Source organism: Perca fluviatilis, chromosome 10 (assembly GCF_010015445.1).
Source record: "Perca fluviatilis chromosome 10, GENO_Pfluv_1.0, whole genome shotgun sequence".
Classification (NCBI taxonomy): domain Eukaryota; kingdom Metazoa; phylum Chordata; class Actinopteri; order Perciformes; family Percidae; genus Perca; species Perca fluviatilis.
The window spans coordinates 30650506-30676127 of record NC_053121.1 but is presented as its reverse complement, the minus strand read 5'-3'; the positions used below and the strand labels follow the sequence as shown (position 1 = coordinate 30676127).

At 41.7% G+C, this 25622-nt stretch overlaps 1 protein-coding gene across 10 annotated transcripts in view; it reads right to left on the bottom strand.

Annotated features, from left to right (window-relative positions):
- Positions 1-508: 508 nt before the first annotated feature.
- The window catches only part of rapgef2 (Rap guanine nucleotide exchange factor (GEF) 2), a 119023-nt gene continuing 93909 nt past the window's right edge, over positions 509-25622 (bottom strand). For 6 of the 10 annotated variants that reach the window (XM_039813644.1, XM_039813639.1, XM_039813640.1 and 3 more), the window contains 21 exons: positions 24196-24332; positions 23139-23297; positions 22314-22466; positions 21470-21634; positions 21084-21191; positions 20778-20981; positions 19359-19467; positions 18609-18885; positions 17361-17518; positions 15864-16104; positions 14830-15213; positions 14508-14719; positions 12088-12211; positions 11618-11641; positions 10029-10252; positions 9341-9508; positions 8553-8702; positions 6700-6901; positions 6072-6601; positions 5260-5669; positions 509-3518 (listed from right to left, as the gene is read on the bottom strand). In XM_039813644.1, coding sequence (XP_039669578.1) covers positions 5296-5669; positions 6072-6601; positions 6700-6901; positions 8553-8702; positions 9341-9508; positions 10029-10252; positions 11618-11641; positions 12088-12211; positions 14508-14719; positions 14830-15213; positions 15864-16104; positions 17361-17518; positions 18609-18885; positions 19359-19467; positions 20778-20981; positions 21084-21191; positions 21470-21634; positions 22314-22466; positions 23139-23297; positions 24196-24332 — 4103 coding nt within the window. In that variant the 3' untranslated portion in view covers positions 509-3518; positions 5260-5295. The remainder of the gene's footprint in view (positions 3519-5259; positions 5670-6071; positions 6602-6699; positions 6902-8552; positions 8703-9340; positions 9509-10028; positions 10253-11617; positions 11642-12087; positions 12212-14507; positions 14720-14829; positions 15214-15863; positions 16105-17360; positions 17519-18608; positions 18886-19358; positions 19468-20777; positions 20982-21083; positions 21192-21469; positions 21635-22313; positions 22467-23138; positions 23298-24195; positions 24333-25622) is intronic. The other 4 variants (XM_039813634.1, XM_039813637.1, XM_039813635.1 and 1 more) reach the window with 4 other exon arrangements.

Sequence of the window (25622 nt, the reverse complement as noted above, 5' to 3'; positions counted from 1 at the left end):
TCAGGTCGTAGAGTTGTTTGCAGAGAAACAGCACACTCTTGTGGTGTGAAACCAAAATAGTACAATAATTTTCTAACAAAAGCATAAACCTACTTAATCATTTTATTATCTCAGTCTGCCAACCTTTGTTGCCAGGGGTGACACTTTTTTTTTTTTTTTTTTAAATCTAATGGTATGAATGGAAATGTATCCATAGTATATTAATCTTTAAGTTATTAAAAATATAAGTAAATATCAGCAATTACGGCAAAGAAATGAGCCACAAATTAAAAGGTTTTACTTGCAGCAGAAATAACTATAACAGCATGTATCCCCGAAACATGGCCCAATCTTTTTTTTTTTGTAATGTGTATGTAGCGCACAGCGAGTTGGAGAGATTGAATTTTATTATGAAACAGCTAATTTGAGAAACAAATGAAAAAATGAAATTGGAAAAGTAAAACATGGGAGCTGGGACTTGCACTATTCTCACAGCTCTATAATAACAAGACAACACAAAACAAGTAAATAAAATCAAGGGGAGACTTCAATATCTCTTTTTTTATTAATTCTGACACACTGTGGTCAGATAGAAAAGTATGAGAGTTACACTTTTCAAGTTGCTTCCATGACTTGTGCAAACACTAGACGGTATCTGGGGGGGGGGGAAATCCTCTGAAGAAAAAAAAAAAAAAAAAAAATTGGAAAAGAAAGACATTGAAATGAATAAGTGCATTTAAACCTATGTGTTGATTCTTTATGCAGTATTTATTGATTCCCAGCTTCATATAAACTGGATGTTGAGGCATAAACATAGTACATTTGAACAAAAATATAACCAATATTTACAATTATTGTATTAAAAATACAAAAACAACTGATACGTACTCCACCAATTGTCTTTTTAAAAGACATACAGGTCAAAGTAGTACAAGAAAGAATGAAGAAAAGAAGGTCATCACCAGCTAAATGTACATTTCTCACTGACATCACACATCAAACGGAGTAGCAGTTCTACCTACTACGCTTATCTTTATGCTTGTACATTTTTGTGCAACTTTTTGTTTTTCGAAGTCGGACTCGGCCCCGCTAATATGCACATTATCTTCAGAGTTGAATGAAAGTGAATGATGCATGTCACCACTGTATTACAAACAAATTATTAACAATCTATCTGCAGCCATTACAACAAAATTACAACAACAAAAAGAAACCCAGGAAATGATTAGTGTCTAGTCACAGACCACAGTGGAAAACACTGCACTCATTCATCTTTTTCTCAGTCTGTAGTTTCCAAGACTGATCAATGTGATCAGTGCGACTCAGTGATAGAAGAAAAAAAGTTACTTTTTCACAATTGGATTTCTAAGCGTACTGATTGGCAGCCTTGAAAAGGTTTTCTTCATAATGTCAACTTCTCCACCCGGAGTCCAAGATTAAAAAATAAAATAAAAATAAAACATAAAAATCTTCAGTCACTTCCTTTCATGGCAAGATACAGTGGAAAACTGGATGCAGGCGTTAGCGATTTACACACAGCATCTACGGAGCGGTTTGTCTGTAATAGGTGAGAGGAGTTTCGGGGGATGAATCTATGAGCACGACAGCAGAGGGAGAGGTCGCTCCGTGTGTAGACAAAAAGATCTACACCGTAACACGTAATGGCCACAGCAAGTCTGACGCCATGTGAAAACAATACAAAGAAAATGCTTGGTTCATCTTGTACTGAGTCTTAACATATTTAAAAAAAAAAAAAAAAAAGTCTTGGGGGGGAAAATCTTGAATAAGGCATTTCACTCCACTATTTGCTTGATTCAAGACTACTCTTGAAACAAGGTGATTTGTGATGGGAACAACCATGTAAAAGAAATGTATGCAATCATGGCATTGTAAGGCGCTTTGGACATTCACAAAATGTGGCATATGTTCACGTTGAAAAAAAGCCAAATCTGAATTTGTGTAATTTTTTTTTTTTTATCTTAAAAGGGAAATATGTGTGTTATAAGACTCTGTACAAGATCATTTGTAAAAGGTACATAGAGGTACACTCACAATTTACAGATGGCAGCTTCTGAAATACGCTGATGTGGGTTTGTGATCCCTTCATACCAAAATAAAGGAACGAGAGGCAACTTTTCTAATGTCAGTGAGTGCCCGCTTACTGCTCACAGTTTGTGCTATGACTCACAAGTTGCTGTGAGATTATAACATTTCCTGCCAGCGTCCATACCGCACATCAGCTTTTAATTTGGGCTTAAAAAGGTGAGGAAAAAAATCTTTTCTATTGCAGCTGCAGCTAAGCTTTAGTTACTTTGTGTAGCTCTGATGCACTTTTAGAGACCAACACGATGGTGTCCAACATGTTCGCTCAGTTTTCAGTCAATCACCTCTGTGCTTCTTGATATCATCTACAGGCCAGTAACAAAACCTTACACGTTCAATGTAACAGCAAGCAACATGATGAAGAAAAGACTTTGATATAACCAGACGAGCTCCAAAGTGGGATGACAGTAAGATATGGTTCACTCATACCCTGGTATCCAGATCAAATGTCTGGTAACATCTAGGATTGTGCTGAAAGTGCTATATTATTTTTTTTATTTTTTTTTTTTGAATTAATAGTGTTTTTGTGTATGTACTGGTACATAAAATGTATGTTGTGTATGCGTGTGTGCATGTAGGTATGTCAGTACACTGTGCATGTTGGTTCTGCCTACTGAGCTTTGATTTGAGCCAACACTTGATAAGCTTTCACATGTGAAACGAGATAATACTGGATTTAGAGTTCAAACACTCAACAACAGATAGGTTGTTTCAGTCCAGCCAGAGAAATGGGCTGACCTGGTTTCTCTTTTTTTCGGCCCCCAGAGTGCAATCAGTCAGAGAAAATTACAAAAAAAAAAAAAAAAAAAAAATAAATGAAATCTAGTGGGAAGTTGAAGAGTCAAGTCAATCGTGGTTTCTCTCGGTCTTCAAACGATAGTCTGTTTCCTTTTTATTTGTTCTGGTTTTTTTTTTTTCTGAAAGTAGAAAATGAGAAAGTGCAGATGAAGCTCAACACGTCTTGATGCTGTTGTGTTAACAGGTGGGTTGGGGGTTTTGTCACTGGGAGGAGGGGCGGTCTTAAGGAACCGCTCCAACATCTATGTGGTTTTGTGTGTTTGTGGCCAGGTTGACCGTCCTGGCACCAGTTAGGTTTCTGTAGTCTTTTTATTTCCAAAAAAAAAAAAAAGTGCCAGGCATTTTGTCATCGTCTTTGACCTTCTCTCCATCTCTTCTTCACAGTATTTTTTTTTTTGCATGCAGGGTCATTCAACCCCGTATGATGCTTTAAGGCAGGGGAGGGAGACGAGCAGAGGAATCCACCAATCAGGAGGGAGAGCCAAGTGGAGGAGGCAGGCACGTACGTAACTGATGATGAGTCCATTGGTCTGTCTGTCAGTCTCTTTAATCCTGCCCACCCCAAACCAGGGGGACTTCAAGTTACTGCAAAAGGACGTCCACGGTTGTCCCTCAGACCGCTGACACCTGTTCATCCTCTGTGAAAACAAACGACAGTGAAAAGGTTACATTGAATGTGGACATGCAATGTATGAACAGATTTTTAAAAGGTTAAAAAGTAGAAAAGTGTTTACTTCAGTGACAGCTGAAAACTAAAAAGAGCAGCTGCAGCAGTGTTCAGTTGGAATGTCAACCTGCCTTCTTATAGGGCACAAACCATGAATCGCGGATACTTTACTACCAAACATTTTCCCAGAGTATGCCATCATTTTTCCATGATCCATGTCAGTATGAGATATATATATATATATATATATATATATAATCAACTTGCAGGGACTTGAAACTTGACAGTTAAAAAGGAAATGTCAATTTTTTTCTGAAATAAATGAAGTTCAAAGGTATCTTATTGTCTCAGGGGGCTGAGCAGGGGGCTGTTTTGAACTCGCCGTTGTCGTTTCATATAGAGATGCACCATCATCAAATATATGACCCTGGATGTCCACTGGATGCTGATGTGTCACATTTCAGGTTGCACAGTTTCAGTGTTGACTTTAAGTGCACTGGAGCGTCTATTCTTTAGCAGCTAAGTTTGTGATATAAATTCGAGTTGACTTGCTGACATCTTTTATGTTTTACAACCATTGAATACCGGTTTGCAGCTCAATTAAATTGGGTGACAGATGTTTAATTACCCTACTACCCCATAATGTAATAACACATCAGTCATTCAGCCTGTCTTCCTCCCCCCCTTCCCCCTCTCTTTTCCTTCTTTCACCTTCTCACTCTCTTGCTGCTTACTTTCAAATAAGAAAAACTAGTTTTGCGGTTTATATTAAGACAAAGTCAGTAACAAATGAAATCCATCATTAAGTATACTTATCTCCCAATGTGAATTAATCTAGGCGTTCATATTAATTCACAAGTGAAGTTTGTACTTCAGAGATGCGAGTCTGTCGGGCAAAAAAAGCCCCCAGCCCATTAAGGTAGGGGTGGAGAAAAGAGACGTGTGAGGGGGAAGTAAGATGCTATGCTTCACATGTCCAGCAGACGTTGGCGCACTGAATAAAGGGCAGCGTGGTCACCTCCAGCAGAAGTGATGGAGCCGGAGCGCGACACAGCTACGTCCAGTGGACATTGGGGGTCAGAGTCAGGTACGCAACGGCAATGTTTTAATGTAAGAAACGTCTAAAAACTAATTGTCAAACTTCAGACTTGATTAGGATGTGAAAAACCTTTGGTAAAAACACTGGACAACTGCATGTATAAAAAAATAAATAAAAAAAGTGCTGCTACAATAACACAGAAGTCACTGTAGGCGAGTCAGGTGCGTGCTGGTGCAGGAGAATGGTGGTGCATGTTTTCAGGCATTGAGTTTGATTGCATGGGTGAGAGGATCCTGGGAGCACTGTGCCTGCTGATGGATGCTCTTCGGCACAGTGTGTGAGACGGTGAGAGACAAGAGCAGAATGTGTGGTGGCAGAGAAGTGGTGAGCTTCTGGTCCAACCAGTATGACTCATGCATGATGACATATTGTGAGATAAAGGTGATGGTCCCACTCCAAATAAACAATTCCCACATCATGAATACCAAATTCTCCGTTTTTGGTTAGGAACATTGACGGAGAATTGTAATCTGGAGTGGGACGATCCTACTGGTGCTGTGGGTAGTTGTGTGAAGGAATGGTCAGTCTCAGTCCAAGTGTGTGTTCCTGTTTACATGCAGGTTCATTGGAGTGGAGGGGGGTGGGGGGGGCAACCTGATAAATTAGTTTTTACCTGCCTTGGGGCCTGTTAACCCCCGTACACACACTCTCATGGTCTGGGAGTCTCAGGTGTATGCTGTGCCACTGGCTTTGGCTTCCTCAGAGCGATTAGTTTGGAAGACAAGGACTCACCCTCCTCTTCCTCCTCAGCTTCTTGTTCCTCGGCCGGTGAGCGTGTGCGGTGGAGGCCGCCCGTTCGCTGTTTGGCCCCCTGGTGGGCCAGGTGGGAGTCGGGCGACTGGGTGACCATGCGCGAGCGCTGCAGAGCCGTGGTGTAGTCTGGTGGCCGGCGGCCGGAGTGGGTCGCCGTGGACGTGGTAACAGACGGGGCCGGGTGCTGCGCTTCAGCGAGGTCGGAGATGGTCAGGGCGGTGTAGCCGGGGGGAGTTGGGGGAGGCTCCCGGTAACGGCTTTCTTTCCGCGCTAGAAAGACACAAAAGAAATTAAGATGAAGATGATGAGGGCACATTTAGAATACTAGTAGACTAATTTATAACATTTTTAAGTCTTTCAGGGGGGCATTTCCCCCCCTGATAGCAATAGCAAAGAAATGACCAGTGAGAAAGGAGGGATTAAATGCAACAAAGGTCCTGAGGCAAAAAATACTGCAATTACATCATACCTGCAAACTCAGAATCCCCCCCCCCCCCGATTCAAAACGGTGATTTTCGCAGAAAAGCAACTAGTTTGCAGGTATGTACATGGTGGGCATCCTAAACCCCCAGGCCTGAAATATTCTGCCTGAAGTATAACAAAATATGTTTCCTATAAAAACATCACCAATCAGCAATTAAAGCAACAGGACTGTAAAGAGTAGTCACTCACTAAGGAGGCCTTTACCCCCAGCGGTGATAGGTGATGGTGAGGGCCGGCCGAGCTGCTTGGCCTCCTCCGACCCGGTGGATGTGATGCTACTTGTTTCTGGGTCGGCGTTGACGTCCTTCCCTCCTCTCCTCTTAATGGTGCCAGTGTCTCCCTCAGAGTCCTCTCCCCAGTACGCAGCGGAGGATGAGGAGGAGCTGGCGGATGCCCAGCTCCCCCTGGCCTGGGCTGCCCACAGCGCAGCAGGCCCCCCTAATAAGGCCTCTGGTCCGCCAGGAGGGAGTCCTCCAATGCCCCCTCCGCCTCCACCTCCACCAAAGGCCAGAGTCTCCCAGCTACGCCCCTGCTGCATGGTCTGAATGTTGTCGTGGGAACCAGAGGAGCAGGAAGTCCAGGAGCCGCGGCCGCTGTCTGCAGCATCGAGGGAAACGCGGTCGCCCTGATCCTGGGTCAGCTCCTCCGAACTGGGGGAGGAGAGCACTGTAGGGCAGCCGGTGTAAATGCCTCGACAGTCCTGCATCGATGAATATGACCTAAGGAATGACCACAAAATAAAGAGATATTACTCAAGTTTGAAGGTCAGATTAACAAAACAGAACTTCACCTCAAAATAAACCACTTGAGTTCCTACCCGAGGCTGTACTGGTCGGGGTCGGTGGTGGCTCTTCGTTCCAGCCGCTGTCCTCCGATGTGCGATTCCCCGACTCCACCAGAGTGACGGAGTCTCCTCTCCTCCTGCGCCATGTCGAAAGAGGAGTTGCTGACGAGGCTGGAGCGAGAGGAGATCTCACTGTGACCGGAGTCCGAGTAGGCGTCTCCCATTCTGTTGTAACCTGGGCGAGAGAGGAAGAAATGTTCACCTATAGAGGAAAGGAGTTCTTAAAAAATGTATTTAAACCAGAGCAAGTTATTTTTTTTAATTTTTTTTTTGCGTGCAAAAAGTAAACCTCACCGATTACTTTCAAATCCCTAAAAGGAAAAGGATGATAAAGCCCTAAAGTGGCGCCCTTACATGATGACTGGGTTTCAACCACGTTCCAACACAAAGCTCCAAACTTAAAAAAAAAACTTAAAAAAAAATAACTTATGGTGGGTTAACTTTTTTCAACTCTCATAACACATCAAAAAATTGACATATCTTATCTCAGTCAGTCTTTTTAAAATGAGGCATCACACACAGACTGCGGGGATAATTGTAGAGTGGCATTTCCAAGTAAGCCATCCAGCTCTTTAGGGAACGTGCATTAGATTCTTACTGAAACAGCAGTTTGCTACAACATTCAGGGTTTCAACAGAGCGCTGAACAGTGTGGAAAAGTTTAGAGAATAAGCGTGAAGGGACTGGGAAAATATAGAGGAATCACTGGTTATGATTGCTGACACACGTAAGGACATATTTTCTAGTTATAGGCGACTGTCATTGTGGCATTTGCTGTAGCTCAGCTTTAAGGTTCGGTCGTATTCCCCAGCGACTATCAGCATAAATCACTTCAATAACCTCCTTAATCCTGTCTATACTTTTGAGTCTGACAAATGAGGGGATGTTTAAAGGAAAACGTTTAGGAGGCGTTAACTATAAAGATGTGGAGCAAACATGAGCCACTAATAGGTGACATGGTCTAAACTCAGGCCTAAGGGGAGACACATGAACTCACAGGACCCTTGAGGTTCCAGTTAAGTTAATTTAAGCAGCAGATAAAGCCAGAGTCGTGAAGTCTACAGTAAAACCACCCAGTCCAGCAGCTTCTATAGCAGCTTTTATAGCCAGTTGCATAAAGAAAAAGTAACATGTTGCATGCTTGCAAGTTTGCCACACTAACCTTTTGGGATACATTTTTACTCTTTTTGTAGCAGAGAACAATTTTAAGATTATGATAGTAATTATTTATGGTATTATATTATAAATATTTTGGTATTTTAATGTGTTTAGGTTATTAGGTTATAACTTCTGAACTGCAGGCCTTTGCACTTTAAAGTATATTGTTTTTACCCTGTCTGTCCTGTACCATGAGCACACCAAGACAAGTTTCTAGCAACATTTGTTGTAATGGCTATAGCGTTAACTCTAATGCTGTATAACCACTGACAGCCGGATCGACCAAAGATTTCTGTGAACCATCTATGTAGTGCTCAGCAAAGATGTTGCCAAAATCCTAAAACAAAGAATTATTAGCATTACAATTTAAAACGCAGGTTTACGGCTTCGATTAGTGTTGATACAGGTTTAATGCACCTGACTCAAGACTAGTTAGTGCCTTCCCATCAGGCATCTACCAATTTTATCTGTGGCTGCTGTGGTTTAAAGGGCAACATCTTTTTCTGACTCTGTGGCCTGCTAGTCACAGGATGAATACCGGTACCCAACAGCATATCTGAAACATAATGCAATGCATGCTGGCAGCCACCAGGTGGCGTTTGTGGCACATCATGACAGAAGGAAGGAGCCTGGAGATGGTGTGGGAAGGAGGGAGGATTATTGGCTTACCCTTCTTGGGTGAGCTCTGGGGGGAGATGGGAGGGGAGGAGAGCTGGGAGGAGGCGTTGGACACAGTGTCCTCTGGCTGCCTCCGGTGCCTTTCGTTCCCCTCCTCTGACAGAGACAGGATCTTCTTCAGAGACTGAGGGGAACTGGTGCCTGTGGATATTTACAAGAAGATGAGCAGAATTAGCATGAGGAAGACTGCCATTCCGCTCCGGGGGGGCTGGGATGCTAAACTGCATTGTCTGGATTTTTGTTTTGTATTTGCTTGTTGTCAGACAGCCTCCAGGTGGCAGCACTGTCATAAGGAAGCTGGCTCTGCTATTGTCAAATAGCAGGATGCGGAAGAGAAAACAGGGCAATGGCGGCACGAAGAAGGACGAATGCACAGAAGATTTATAAAGGCTTATTTTCACTTGATCCATAACAGCACTATTATTCATTCAGTCATTAAATATGATGTGACATGCCCCTCACTATAAAATACAAGTACAGTAGTAACTCTAGTGGACTGTACAGTTCAGTTGCTTGTAAGGATTGTTGGACATATTCCACAACAAGAATCATTTCAAACTATCCAATTAACTTTATTACTTTAAATGATACTCCAAGCAAACTGTCCCATGCATTGCGTTAACTAAAAAGATTTGTACACACTTCTCAATACAAATACCTTTCTAAAATATAACTTTTCAAACACAGAGAAAATGATAAAACTAAATCATGTATTAGTGTACCTCAAATGACTGGTTGTGGGAATTCTTACAAATCTCATTATTCCAAATTAATCTTACCAAAAGGTGGGAGATCCTTGACTGGCACTTTCTTTCGGGATGGGTAAAGGGCCACAGCGGGGACCTGCAGGGCCTGGTTTCCTTTGGCCAACTGGCCCCTCTGTTGGCTGGCAGCTCTGGACACGACTGGGGAGGTGTCTGGCCGTTTCCCACCGGCATTCTTGGGCACTAAGTTGGGCGAGAAAGCAAATTCCCATTACAAAGTTAGATCTGGATTTTAGGCCCTGAAACTGAAATGTGTATGTAAAAGGACGTACAGTATGAGAAGGCAGGAATGTCCTGTGAAATTTAAGAAAACAGCTGGTGACTGATAGTCAAAGCTGTTCAAAACTGTGTGTAAGGGTCTGTCTACCAATGTTTTAGCAGCAAGTAAAGTTGGCATTAACAATGAGAAACTGGCCTAGTGATTCAGTCATTTTTATTCACTGCCAGTGAGTCTTAAAGCAAGACACATTCATCCAGTGGTCCCACCCTTTCTGCGTCTGCTGTGAATCCTGGGAACATGCATGTGTCTCAAGAGAAGTATGCAGTTAAACAAAATAAAGAACTCAACGTTCAACTCTAATTACAGTATATTCTTGAAAAGGAGTGCTCTGCAGGGAGATAATGGGTTTATCTTATACATTATATTAATATGCCTACATCTGTTATGCATTTGTGTGTGTTCTAAGTTGTGTCACAAACTCACATGTACTGATGGAGGGTTCACACTGCACCGAGAGCGTCTGCAGACTCTCCTCGTTCGTTTCCAGGCTCAGGTTGGACAGGTACTGTTTGACCTTCCTGGCCATCTGGGCGTCCTCGTAAAGCTTTTTAGCGTTCAGAAAGGAGCTGCGTCGCACCCTCTTCTTGTGCCCGCCTGTCTGGTTGACGTCGAGCACTGCCGCATTGGCGCTACCCTGGCTTAGGGAGCTGGTCGCACACATAGGCCACCACACAGACATATAAACACAGAGAGGAACGCAAATGTGCAGGCACGAACGCAGACAAAGACGCACAAAAACAAATAGAAAGAATAGCAAAAGACTTATTAACATACTGCTTTAGTGTGAACATGTATAATTGTACAGGTAATACTACTGGGCTACACAGAGAGCCTGGTATTTCAACTTAGACATGCAGAGAGCAGCTTTAGGTATTTCTCTCAACTCCAAAACATTCCAGTCATTCCAGACAGCAGAGGGGGTTAGGCACGATGGATGTAGTCAAACAACAGGGCAGTAGAAAAGGGGAGTTCTACTAGTGTAGCACGATCATAGTTTTACATTTCTGTGGCTTGAGTCAGAGCTCGTAGTAGGAGTGGTAGTAAAAGCTTTACAGAGTCTCAGTCAATCGTACACAAAACAGTGTAAGTCCATGAGAAGTCACGTTTGTTCTCATCAGTGAAAATATATTCATCAGTTTTCATTTCCACAAAGTGTTTCTAATGTGGATAGTTTAAAATGTTGATTCTACGAAATACCGACTATTTACAATTTATGTTTGGTATTATGGGTGCTCATTTCATTCAATCATTTTGTTTTAAGTACTACTTTCGTAACTTGTAATTAAAACGTAGCACCTTAAGAGATTAAGATCTCGTAATTACAAGAAAACTCTCACAATTAAGAGATACAGATCTTGGAATTCCAAGATGCCTTTCTCATAATTACACATAATTACAAGACACAAAGTCATAATTACGAGATTCAGAATTCTTAATTACCAGAAAACTTCCTTTAGTGAACGCAATGTGCTTCCATATGCATCCCATTGAATGTCCAGTAAATGCTGTATGCACAGCGATGTCCAATTTGACCACAGGAATGTAAAGCATTATTAAAGAAAATACTGTATATCCAGAATCTCTGGCTGTTTGGAGCTTTGGTATACAGCTAAAACCTCAGACAGGTACAATTCTGAAACTGAAGCTGCATGCATATTGTTAGGAAAAACATGTCAAAAAAGGTCACATTTGCTAATGTAAGGCCGGAATCCAACATCAATAATATTAACGACTTGTGTGTTTAGGATATATGTATTAGTTTTAGTCTAATTAATGTTCACGTTAGGTTTACCGAATGTGAAATAGTCCAGTGTGACCAAATGTTAGCAAACGTTACCTTTGTTTCATTAAATGCACTATAGTTAGGGCCAGGCAGTGTTAGGGGGAGGATTCAACTCAAACTGGTTAATGGAAACAAGGTTTCAGAAAAGAAGAAAAGAAGCACGCAAATTGGCGGAAAAAAGGACCGTGGTGCAGGGGAGAGCAAAAGGTTGTAGGGTCACCAAACTTACCCTAAACTTCTCCATTTCTTCTTCCTAGAGGGTGCGTGCCATGAACAGAGAAGCATGGAGGGCAAAGGGTGGATGAATAGAGAGAGAAAGAGACAAAGCTTAGGACAGGAAAGACCACCAAGATCACAAAAAGAGAAGCAAATTTCACCAAAGACCCACGTGAAAGTCAGAGGAGAGGAACATTCAATGGTAACACCACTAAGAAGTGACACCATTAGACAAAGACACACTTTCACAGGAGCACTGTGCACATTTTATGCCAACAATGTGTATAAGGAAACAGTTGCCAGAGAATAGTTGCCAGAGGGAACAGCTGCTTGAAAGAAAAGCGTGATGCAGAAATCTTTTACTGAATCTATGTGAACCGGCTAACCCCAGAGTTTGGTTAGTCTGTGGAGTGCTGACTGGTCCTACAGAGAGGGTGAAGGATCATTTTCAAACTAAAATCTGGTTTTTGACAGGCGTCTTACCTGGTCCGGAACATGAGGGCCGGGTCCATGTTGACGGAGGCCATGCGACCAACGTGGCGAATTTCTTTGGCAATCATCCTCAGCTTCTCAAAGTTCACCAGGCCGTCCACTTTGGAGTCGTTACCTGAGAAATGAGGGGAGAAAGAAAGTGAACACCAATTACTCAAACATTACACAGCTGACAAAACTATTACCGATCAGGAGGGCTGCAGGAATAAAGTAAGTAAGTAAGTGAAGTTTATTTGTATAGCACCTATCACAGATAAAGATCACAAAGTGCTTCACAATAAAATGTTATACAACAAATTAAAATACAAGAAAATTTAAATACAAATAGAAAACATAAACAACCTTACAAAAAACCCTCGACTAACTAGTCTTCAATTGCTTTTTAAAAGATTCGACAGAATTCACACAACTTAGAGAGGGAGGTAAGACATTCCACAGCCTAGGAGCCACTGCTTGGAATGATCGGTCCCCTCTAGTTTTTAAATGAGCGCGGGGAACCACTAACAGCCTCTGACCCAATAACCTCAGACTACGGGTGGGAGTATGAAGCTGTATCGAGTCAGAGATGTAGCGAGGAACTAGACCATGCAGGGCTCTAAAAGTAAGGACCAGGATTTCAAATTGAATTCTATACTGGACTGGTAACCAGTGAAGTGATGCCAAAACAGGCGTGATGTGTGCTCTTTTATTAATGTGAGTTAAAAGCCTTGCAGCAGAGTTCTGAACAGCCTGGAGACGGTAAAGCTCCTTCTTACCTCAAACAGGTAAAGAGACTGTTAGAGTAATCTAAACGAGAGGAAATGAAAGCATGAATGATCATCTCCAACTCACCCTTTGACACTTAGGGCCTGATTTACTAACACTAGCGCAGTTTGCGCTGCGTCTGTTTATGCGAGTTCGGTAATAGAGCACGCTATGCTTCCACATTTTGCGTAGTATTTATCAATCAGCGTCTTTCTCCGCCCACTATACCGTAAATTGCGCTGTAGCAAAGCGGTACTTGTGCTATGATATGGCTGAGTGCAGACTGCGATATTCCCACTGCTGATGCTATGACTGTTTGAAATGATCCTGATGCCAATATTTGTAATGTAGGGAGGAGTTTAACAACTGCTGGAATGGGATGTGAACGCTGAGTGGGAGATTCAATGTCATCTTTGATTTCTTCCAGTAACTCTAATATTGCATGGCTGCTTGATCTGTAACGCTAAATGATGTTGTGTTCACTGACAAAGTGTGATTCTTGTGTTTAAAAATATATTCAGCCTCGCCTATGTCTTCGTCTTGCTCAAATTACTGTTGCCATTTCACCAGCGGCATAAAGGTCTACGAGGAAACTCGATTGCAGCTGGTTTAGACCTGCTTTTAAGAGGCAGAGAATTTCCCCCGCAGAATAGAGGCGCGCTCTTACTGACAGTCTTTGTAAATACCACGGAATATATAATTAGGTGCACTTTGCGCTTATTCTCCCACCTTTTTGGGTGGAACTCCCACTTTCCCCACGACCCTACCCGCGAACGCATATTGAAAGCGCAACTTGTCTCTTCTCGCTCATGTGGCAGACAATCTGCGATTTTACCCAAGTGCGCCCTGTTTGTAAATATGCCGCATCGGTTACGTCCGTCTTTGCGACCAATTAGCGCCTGGAAACAGGCGCAAACGGCTTGATAAATCTATCCCTCAGTGTTCTTAATTTGGAAATATTCCTCAGTTGGAAGAAACCGTTTCTAACTAATTGTTTGGAGTGGTGGTCCAAGGACATAGCTGAATCAAAAGACATGATCATAAAGACATAATACTGCCCTGCAAAGCCACAACTACAAATTTGGTTCAAATGAAGTGAGGACCATAATCTGACATTAGGTTTGTTATACCATAAAAAAAATATTACAGCAAAGAAGTATGTCTTTTCCAAGGAAACTGCAAAAACTAGCCTTTCAGCTAAGTTGGGTACATTTGTTTGAATGTTAATTGCACTGTCCCTTTTTAAATAAAATGATTATTAATATTATTATTATTTTTTTTTATAAAACAAGATAGCTAAAAGGACTTATTTCATTTTTTAAATACTATTTTTCCACATTGCATTCATTTCAAAAGCAAAAAAAAGTTTAGGCATGTAACAAAATAAACGACATTTCTGTTACACAGTCTGTCTAACTATCATATCATATCATATAAACTGTAGGGCAGTATAGCCATTGCACAGTAAAATAAATGGTATATGTACTTCTACTTACAATTGTTTTGATGTAAAATGTGACATTTATAATTTATCATATGGCTATGAAAACTATGAAGTCTGGAATAGATTCTCAGTCACTCATTAACTTACTGTAAACTTTACAAAATACTACCAGATTAGAGGAGGGATTTCTTTTATATAGACATATGCTTTTCATGCCATCTACCTTCATGTAGGAAGGTGAGGTCCTTCTTGATGACGGGGAACAGGGGGATGATTGGTGGCTGGAGGTTCTGATTGTTGAGGACATTCCTGTACTTGGCCATATTTCTTGAGGGGTCGAAGAGGTCCTGCAGGTCCCCGAACAGCTTTTCGTACTTGCTGGGCAGCTTCTCCCATGTTCCCCTCATTCTGGAGACTGGAGCCAGGTTCAGACCACTGTGAAGCAGGGAGGAGGAGGAGTGGGGGGGGACATATTAAGCATGGTCGTCGCGAAGTGGACCAAATGCATAAATCACTACACATGTATTCATTATTCCCTGTCTCACCTGATGATGGCGAACATGGAGTTGAAGTTCTTGCACTCGCGGCAGTGCAGGGCGATCTTAATGAAGTGCTTAACGGTCTTCATGCGTTTGAGCTGGTTGGGCTCCCGCGTCACCTCCGTGGCCACCCAGAAGGTCTCGTGGTTGATGGCCTCCTCGAAGCGCTTCAGGCTGGCCGAGCCCGTCTTGGAGCGCAGCTTGTACAGGTCGTCGATGTATTCGGTGGGCTCGATGGCACAGAAAAGTTCAAAGGCCCGCATGGAGAGCTGAGTGGCAACCTCCACTGTGCTGAGCTGTAACAAAGAGATCTGGCCTTCTCGCAGGAGGTCCTGAGCGTCCTCATCTGAACATAGCGTCTCTGTCTCCATGTTGCTCTTTAGGTAGTATCTGATGATAGGGGAGGATGCGGGGTTGGTTTCACTTAAATCAAGCAACAAGGCAAACATTTGCTGGTTTCAGCTTTGCTAGTTAGAGGATTTACTTATTTTCTCTATTTCTTATTCTAAACTGATAACATTCAGTTTGTCGAGTGTTTGACAAAACAAGCAATTTAAAGCCCTGACCTTGTGTTCTTCATTTTAAAGACTAAATGATCAATTAAGATTTTTTGTGGGCATTTCCGGCCTTTATTTCATAGGCGAGCTTAGACATGAAAAGGGAGAGAGAGAGGGGGGGAATGACATGCAACAAAGGTACGCAGGTTGGAATGAACCTGCGGCCGCTATTGTGTCAAGACTAAGCCTCTGTACATGGGGCGCCCACTCTACTAGGTGAGCTAGCCAGTCGCCGCAAGAAACTAATTGTTAATTGCAGCCCTAACTTATTCTTATTTGACCTTTATTTAACCAGGATGGTCTCTTGAGGTTAAAATATAAAAATATGTTGTTGTATCAGTGTCCTTGCTAAAATGGCAGCACAATTATGTTACAACATCAACATTCATGTTAGGAAGAAGAATAAGGAAAGGAGGGAAAACAATAATCCCGACATAAAAAGGTGGCACTTACAGTAGCACATCCAATTTAAGATGTTATTACCTGCCACTTAGTTGAATTCTGTCGGCTAGTTTAGACAGCTGGTCTGGCAACCGCCTCTGTTTGATGACGCCCTCAGGTGTGACGGATACTTCGCACAGTGAATAAGCCTCTGCTGCTGCAGTCAGGGCAAACTCCCTGATAGCCTGAGCCACAACCTCCTTCGCCGTCGTGTCCTTCCCGATCATAATGTATCGAGACTGCTGGTCCGCCTTGAAGACTCGTAATACCTGGTCCGACATATCTGGGGATGAACAGAACACATAATGAGGAGAACTGTTTATTTATCAGCGTTGTTTTTACTGTGAGGTTTTTCAACTCTCATTACGAAAGTAATGGCATTGATTTTTTTACATATATATCAGGTGCATATATTACAAGATATATCGAGAGCCATTCCATCTTCCCAGCATCTTTGGGATGTCACCCGCAAACCTCATTTCCCTTCATTTATTAGTTTGATCAGAAACACAACCCCACCGATCATATGACCCAAAATCACCATTAAATACAAACCAATACCCATGTGCCCTCAGAAAATTTAAAGGTCAGCAGTCAGCGCAATGCTGTTAGCCTGATTTGATTAGCATGACAAGCACGAATGCAGATTAACTTAGTTTACGTTACGTGTACAAACTAAAGTACAGCAGCTGATTAATGTCTGTAAGTCTGACAAAGATGCTGACAGCATTGACAAAAGCATGACTGTTCCAGGAGAAGCAGGAACACAGGGAGAGAAAGATACTCACTCAGTATGACTGGGACTGGAAGAACACAAACACCATGTGATAGACAGGAGTTAATGAAGATAGAAATACAGAAACCATATTTCTATCATTGGCTCTATACAGTTGGTAGGGTAACAGACTGTTTAGGCACCTATCCCATCAACATCTCTGGTTGGATTAGTCCATTACGGCCAGTGAGCAGGTCTTCTTTACAGCAATAAGGATTTACAGATTTGAAGCATCAATATGATAAGGTACCTTAATCCACGTGGTGTTTAATTACCCCACAAAGTCATTTATACCCGGTTATTTTATCTTCAAATGGCGTCTCAATTAAGTTAAGTTCATCTTTGACCTTGTAAACAGCAGTTGACAAACTGGGCTAACTTCACCTGCTGATGAAGTTCATGTGTTATGATCGAAAGCTACTACAAACAGCTACTAAACAGACATGTCAGCTGTCAGCTGGTTTCTCAATTGAGCATATCACAATCTATATCAGTATGATGTAACATAACATATCCATATTACCCCCTTAAAGGAATAGTATTCTATCATTTCATGTTTTAGGCTTCCTCAATATTAAAAAGTTGCAATTGCTGCTAATGCACATTAGCAATACAAAACTTTTAATACAGGGCATAATCATATTTTGAGGATCTTAATTGCCAATGAAGATGTCAAATGTTTAAAGGTAAGGAAATAAAAAAGTGATTTATTGCTACAAACTTGCCAGTCTCACATTATATCCACACAGCAATGTAATACACACCAGGCTGGTTGTTGAAGTCAAGGATGCGGTGGTGAGACTGCAGGAGGTCTGGGTTTGAAGACGAGAGGTTTCCACTAACGGGCAGAGCTGGTGCGATCTGTTTGGACTGCTTCATCCCCACAATGATGTCGTCCTGCGATTGGCCCACGCAAACGTCACTATGGAAACAAGAGGGAGAGCATTGGAGGGGTGAGACAGCAGTTCTGTCAACAAAAGGCAGGGGGCGATATTAGTGTTGGCAGGAGTAGGAAGCTGTAGACTCCTTTTTGGGTGAGCAATCCATAGACTATATTCTGCAAGAAATAAACCCTCTTTTTAGAAATAATATTTGGTGATGTGTGCTGTGGCAGTTTCACATTTGGGTCAGTGAACAGAAATATCAATCTGAAAGCTGAACCTGGTGCTAGATCATTAAAATTACAAACTGAACAAGAATCCCGCTGTCCTCAGGAGCTAGTTACAAAATACTCAGCATTTGCACACCTGAAAACTAAACTTTACAAACTTACTTTTTTTAATTTATAATTTATCTCAGCTCTCTACAATCAGAGTTCATGTTAAGAATTTGTATGAGCCTGTCATTATTCACAGTGGAGGCACCAGATCTCGCAAGGAATTAAGAGATATTCAGATATTTTTATAAAACATAATATTAGGCTTATTAAGCATAAGGGAAAGCGAGCATTGGCGCTACCACACACAGCAAAGGTCACATATTTTATCACTGGGGGGGGGATTGTTTAAACTTTCATCTGGTAACTAAACTGATAACGAGATGAGATGCATCAAGATCTGTCTGAAGCAGCTCAGCGGGTGATTGAGTGATTGAGTCAGAGCAGCACGTCGCAATGTCAGGAAAAACTTTCTGCGCTTTTACAAACTGGATAAGGTAGCGACAAACAGCCCAACATCAGTTCCAATCAGATGGGGATGTGTGGATCACTGCTTCCTCTCTGCACACAGCATAGAACCAATCAAAATCATCACATTTCCCTCTCTCTCTCATGCTTTTAGAATCCTTTTGATGTAAAACAATCACAGACCTGCTAGTGGGGCGAATAGGCAGCTGTGTGCAGTTTTCTGACACCATCAAACACAATTATATAGGGTACTTAAATGTTAAATCTCAAACATTTACCTCTCAGTGCCATCTAGAACGGTCAACATGAAAAGCTAGCTTGTGCAGCTTTACGATAAAGGTACACTTATTGCCCTGATAAAAAGTTAAAATCCACATGGTGTTATTACTTGTATGGTTTAGGAGGCAGGATGCTGGTGAGTGTCTTGTCGAAGATCTTCTTCAGTTTGTTGCGTCCTCCCACCGAGTTGGCCTTTGCTTTCTTGCTGACCTTCTCCAGGCCCATCACCTGCTCCACGTCCACTGCCAGGTCGGGGATGGAGTAGCGACTGGCCTTCTTGATGTCTCCGATCTTTGGAAGGTGGGGCGCACCGTTCTTTCTGTCATGTTCCTCCTCACCATCCAAATCGTGGTCTTGTTCTGGCCTGGTTAGCAGCTCTTTAAACACTGGACAAAAGGACAAAGGAGACAAACATTTGGTAAAAGGGCAAATTCTTTGTATTCAGTGATGGCTACTATAGGATTTCTTCCCCAGTCACTCACTCTCTATTCTTTCAGTCATAATAGGATTCTCTTTGTTTAAAGTATTAAGTTTGGCTATAATTGATTAAATAAATACACCAGTTCCCAAAGCACTTGGTTTGTGAGGTTTTAAAACGAAGCAATGTCTACTTGCGACCCCTCCTCACCGGTTACATGGATTCTACCAGTTGTGACCAATTCAATCAGAGTCATTTTGCTTGCTTATGCTATAGTTATTTATTTTTAATTCACAAGAAAAGAGCAACGATTTGAGAAAAGTCAGAAATAATTTTGTACTCAAGAAATAAGTTTAATCACCTTGCAACCGCTCACTCACCCCCCTCCCCTTTTTACAAAATGCTAACAAGGTGTGTCTCATAAATATGATGAAACCTTACCTAATAGGTTTGTTTTCACAGTTATGGACAAGTGGGTGTTGTTCTTCAGAATCTCATTGGCTTTGTTGAGCTGGACATTCTCAAAGTTCTGCCCATTGACCTCCAAGATCTGCAGAAATAAAAAAGAAGAAATATATCAGGTGCATTTGACCAAACAGTCCATAATATTGACCTCATTACTCTCTAATAACATGAACCAAATCTAAAGCTATGGCTACCTGGTCCTAAGATACGCATGTAGATTTAATAATCGAATTTCTGCAGTGGTGGGCAAGAAAAACCTGCCAGTAAACTACTCAATGTCTTTTCTGCCTCATTTGTCACAGTGTCACAATGAACTGCATTCCATATAGGATCTGTGCAGAAAGGTGTTGAGCCTTGAACTAATGTACAAATTCAGTAATGATCTCTAAACTATATATTTTATCCAGTGAACAAAGAGGCAATCCTCTGGCATGTTACACATCATAACATTTCGCCCAACACATGGTTTTGACATTAACGTTAATTGTCCATGTCACCTTCAAATTGCCTTAACAGTTTGACCTCTGTATGTGAGCCAGATATTTGCATTTTAACACAATCTGCTAACCAGCCTTCGCTGCTTCCTCTTTAGTGGAAGAGGAAGTCACCTTTGATTGTAACTTAAGTACAGGCCATCCTCTGTTGCTGTGGAGCCGGTTAACACTGACTTAGATGACCAAACGTCTGTTTTGGGATCAGCAGCGATTAGAAAGACGTTGCATGGAGTTTACCTCTAATGGCCTGAAGGGACTAATACTAAAGCTCGGAAATTATAAGTCCTGAGTGAATGATGATCGTAACTGAAGCTGTAAAAAAAACGGAAGGTGTGAGCAGGGCATGAGAGAGTGAATGCTTCCAAGGATGCCAGCTTCTCCGCTTCCTTTTTGGGGAAACAGCTGCAGAGGATGTTTGGAGTCAAGAGAGCTTAACTTGCATCCAGACACTCTTAAGATGGTTTCAAGGATTAAGGGACTTTGCTTAAAGCCCTGAGGCCTGCAGAGTGTGAAAATGGTTGAGAAGTCAAGTTACGAGGAGAAAGCCAACACAGGGTGCCTGCAGCTACTGGCAAGTTCAATTTAAGACTTTAAAAAAAACAACCTTTTAATGCAAAATGTAAAACCAATTTCACAACAAAAAGAAACTTCCAACATGAGAAAAAAAGATCAGTTCAAGTGCTGGTCTGTGACAAAAGTGATTTCTGCTCACAATTGTAGCCTAAAGACAAAAAATAAAAAAAAATAGAAAACTTGATTAAGTTGAAGGCTATGTGCAGCTGCATTTACAGTTTCCCTCCCTACAGTTGCCAACAGGAAGAGGAAATCCCAAGATTTTAACAAACCGCAGACACTTTCTTACAGCAGAAACAATGTATTCTGTCTGAGGAAGATATTTTACCTGATCTCCACGCTTAAGGCCGACTTCTGCTGCCTTGCTCCCAGGCTCCACGGCATCAATGAAGATGCGGAAACCTTTCTCCTGACCTCCGAGAAGGCTGAAGGCCAGTGGAGAGTCCCTGGAAGGCTTGGTCAGCGTCACCAGCCGTGGCTTGGCTTTAGCAGCACACGCTATATTTAACAGTCTGAGGTGCCCACACATTTTCTGGAAAGAAATATGACACGTGTGAGGAAAATGCAGTAAAGAGCATACACAAAATAATTTTTCTTGCATGCGAGTCATCCCTGTGTAAGTGGTTCTACTTACTTCTTTCTCCAGATTGTTTTCAAACTCTTCCAGAAAGTGAGTCATGGGAGGGTCACCCTCAAAGTCATTAAAGTGATTGTTTACCCACAGCAAGACTACCCGTGTAACCTGGAGCAATCACATCATCAACACGGGTTAATATACAGTTTACTGGTTGACTAGTAGTGCATGTATTATGTAGTTTACATCCTGACCTTAAAATGGCTATGGGTTCATGGAAGATCTCTGCTTAGGGGTGTTTGAGTGTCTACATTTTTATGCCAGTTGTCTATTCAATTATTCAATTGCATGTAATTGCAGTATATAAATAAGACATTCTGTCTCTAATTCATATTTAAATGATTTCATCAGTTCATGCAGATGTACAGTCAAACAAAAACCCGTACCTTGTCCCTGAGACTGGGGTCGTGGAACCACTCCAGGAGCTTCTTGCCCACGACCATGGGGCTGGAGAGGAAGGTCCTGTAGGTCAACAGGAAGTCCTCGATGTAGGTGGGGTCCACCACTGAGTGTTCCTCCACCAGGTGCATGGTGAGACGCTCTGATGTGCCCTGAGGTTAAAAATGATGGTGTAATTTGTTTAAAATACCCGTTCATGCAACTTGATTGGCTTGCAAAGATCTGTTTAAATATCTAGCAGTACTTAGACCAAGAATGTGGATCACATCACTCCAGTTCTGAAGTCTTTACACTGGCTTCCTGTGCCTCAAAGAATTGATTTCTGGTTTATAAATCACTAAACGGTTTAGGGCCAAAATACATTTCTGATCTGCTACTACACTATGAACCACCCAGGCCTCTCAGGTCGTCTGGGACAGGTCTGCTTGCTGTCCCCAGAGTCAGAACTAAACGGGGGGAAGCAGCGTTCAGTTTTTATGCTCCACATATCTGGAACAAACTCCCAGAAAGCTGCATGTCCGCGCAAACTCTCAGTTCTTTTAAATCAAGGCTGAAGACCTTTGTTTTTGATGTTGCCTTTGTTTAAATAACTTAATAACTAATTTCTTAAATTGCACTGTAAATTTTATACTCGTATTTTATCTGTTTTTTTAACTGCTCTTTAATGTTTTATGTAAAGCACTTTGAATTGCCCTTTTGCTGAAATGTGCTTTACAATTAAAGCTGCCTTGCCTTACTTATTTGGTTGGCTGTTGAGTGAATCTGGTCTCTTTTGAGCCCTCCTAATTCTTTTTTTTGAAAATGTAAATTTGCTGAGTGTTGATTTGTCACCTTAATGACGATATGTCCTTTCCTGGTGCCAGTGCGGTCCAGTTCGCGGTGTTCCTTCACCATAACGATCTCCCCTTCCTCTTCTACCTTCTGCATGTTCTTCTCCACCTGGTTGAGGATGCAGCAGTAGTCCTGCTGGGCTATGCACACAAACTGGACAAGACAAGATCAAAGAAGAGTTAAAAACAGATTTGACACATATTGACTCAAACTTAAAAAATATATTGATGCTACCTGCTTAATAGTATTGCAGTTACATGTATATTTGTGTTACTAAATCCCACTAATTCTTGAACCATCATTTGATCCGAGATCAGCAAATCTCCAGGAGAGCAACTGATTAGAACACAGATTAAAACTGATAACAGCTGATTAGAAAGACTGTTTGCATGGCAACTAAACTACTATCCCCACTGATAAATTATGAAAAATTATTTATCACTAATTAGAAGCAAAGATTGTCTCATCCCAACCGCTGAGCTCAGCTCCTGATGATTAGAAGGACTAAAAACATGTCATTGCTCTTTGCATGTGCTGGCCTATTTTCTTTGAAAATGATTGTTTCTTACATTTAAGTGGATGCTATCGCCCAAAGCAATTTGCATTGTCATGAGTACAAACAATGCCTGCATGAAGTGGGTCACAGTGGGATATATCATTATTTTTTTTTATTTTTTTTTAAACAGTGTTTTTCTTAATTTTGGGGATTTAATATCATAGGATATCAGGGTTCTTTGCAGGCTTTTCGCACTAAGATGCAGACGAAATTGAACTGCTAACCAATCCCATGATACTATGCAGGAACATTTACAACCAAGATCCTACCTGGCAGTCATCCACCTTGGTCTTCATCACGCCCTTCATGTATTCCTTCTCCATGGTTGGTGACACCCCAAAACTGTTCCCCATACATAGAATTTCTGTCCGGCCCTCAGGGTACGTCACCTCCACCGAACCGTTCAGAATCACCGACCACGAGTCAAGCTGGAGCCGAACAAACACGCAATTAAAGTAGTTCGGTGTTGGAAGAAAAGAGAACAAAAAGAAAAGCAACAAAATGTTGGAAAAAGGAACTGCAACAACAATAACTTTTTAGATCAGATTAAGTTCAGTCAATATTCCGAACAGCTGGTGTGCCTTAAAGATTCAAAGTTTTTTTTCAAAAAGAACATTATGCAGAAACTACAAGGGGACTGCTGCACTAACAGATGGTTTTTTACTTCCCTCAGAGGAATATAATAATAGCAATAGGATTATTAGAGCCGCCCAGCAAAACACAATCAGAATGTGAAGACGCAATCCAGTCAAAGTATTGTTACAAGTCATACACGCTTGATTGAAATAAAAAATATGTCTTATGATTTCTTATCCTTTATAAGGGATTAAGTGAAAATAAGGATGTTTTCAAGAATTCCTGAAAAGCTGACATTTAAGAGATTCACATATTTTACCCCGACAGCAACAATATGCTCATTGAACCCCTGCACTCTCTGTGACCAGACATTTAGTAAAGTGACCAGCCCTTCAAGGCAAGGTCTGCTCTTTATTGTTTGAGTGCATCGTAGCAAAAATTACAATCAAATTGTCTTCATTGTAAGTCATGTTGTGTCTTTACCACACAGAGAGAGAGAGAGAGAATAAGAATAAGTGATGCCTGCTTTAGTTGCCTAAGGGATCCTAGATAAGGGATGCTGGTTGTCTGCCATTCAGATTTAATAGAGCAGAAAAAAACATTAAATGGAAGACGAAAGATTCATTGGTGTGAAGGGGTGAGACTAAGGTTCAGTTCCTCGACAGACACACACATACATAAATATAATTAAAGGCAAGACAAAGTCACAAGACAGGGCTTATGGGTGCGTAAATATGCACCAACACACACCTCCTCTCCATCATTGAGAACGATGGTGCCGGCACGTTCCACCACAGCGAAAACCATGACGGCGCAGAGTTCCCTCCTCACTGACATGGTCATGTTGGCAAATGCTGGCAGTTGATGCATGAACTCCAGTAATTGCTCTGTGAGAGGGACAGAGGAGAGACAGCGGAGGAAGTGGAGGAGATTTAGAAAAAAAGAGCAAACAGAGTTTTGACACCCAGAGGAGAGAAAGAGGGCAGGCAGCGCTCTTGGCAAGCCTGCACTGCCCTCACATCCAGCCAATAAAGGCACGAGCTGGAGGTTAAGCATCCAAATGGATCACCACCACAGTGAATAGCCAACAGAGGAATCATTATCTGGAGAACAATAAAGCCAAATATCAATTCCATTGATATAACTTTCAAGGCAAGCCATTGCAGACACTAAAACTGAAACCACATTTAGTGCTCTGATCAAGTGTAATGGATCAGATCACCGAAATTAACAAAAAAATATATATACATATTTGTATAACTTGGAAGCATTGAAAATGACATTTAGGGCTAATCTGCCTATTATCTCCTTGATTACTCCAATCAGAAAATAGTTTAAAAAAAAAAAAAAATGCCCAAAGGACTTGTTTTATTTGACAAACAAACCCTATATATTTAGTTCATGAAAAAGACAAGCAACAAATCCTGACATTTGAAAAGCGGGAACTATGAAAGGTTTGGCATTTCTGCTGACTAACATGATTAATCAATTATTAAAATAGCCATTACCTGATTTTGGGTGAATGGCTTTAATATTGGATGTATTTGAGTGAAGGTGTCACCAAGGGAAATGCTATACATTATCTCAGGACATTCTGTAGCACCCTACTCTGAGGTCCAAAGTAGGAAAATACCTATCTCTCGCCATCTACCAACCAACTCTCCCCTGCTGGCTGGCCATCAGCAGTCTGACTTACTGGCTGACCTGTGCTTGGCATGGCAACAGCCTCGTGTGTGAAGCTGCGGAAGCAATGAAAGTTTAATGTGCTGGGAGAGGTGAGGGGAGAGGATGTGCCGGAGTGACCTAGAAAAGCCTGCTGGCAGAGGGAGGGGTGTACGAGGGGAGGGGGGGATCAGCGAAAGGGGGGAGGGGGAGAATGGTTGGCACTCATTCTCTACATCCAGTGCATCATCCTCCCCAAGTCCACATCTGTAGCTAAGCTTTGAGAGTGTGTATGTTTATTTATTTTATTTTTTTAAAACATGCCTATCATTATTATTGAAGTTGAGTCATAGCTTTAAGGGATATGATACTGCAAGCCTGATGTGGCTTTGAGAATTACTCGAAAGTCTACCTTGTAAATGAGAGCAGGAAAGCAAAATAGGCTTCAAACAAATGTAGATTTATTTTGACCGATTTAAATGACAAAGGTGGGTGTGGCTTTTACACAGCACCAA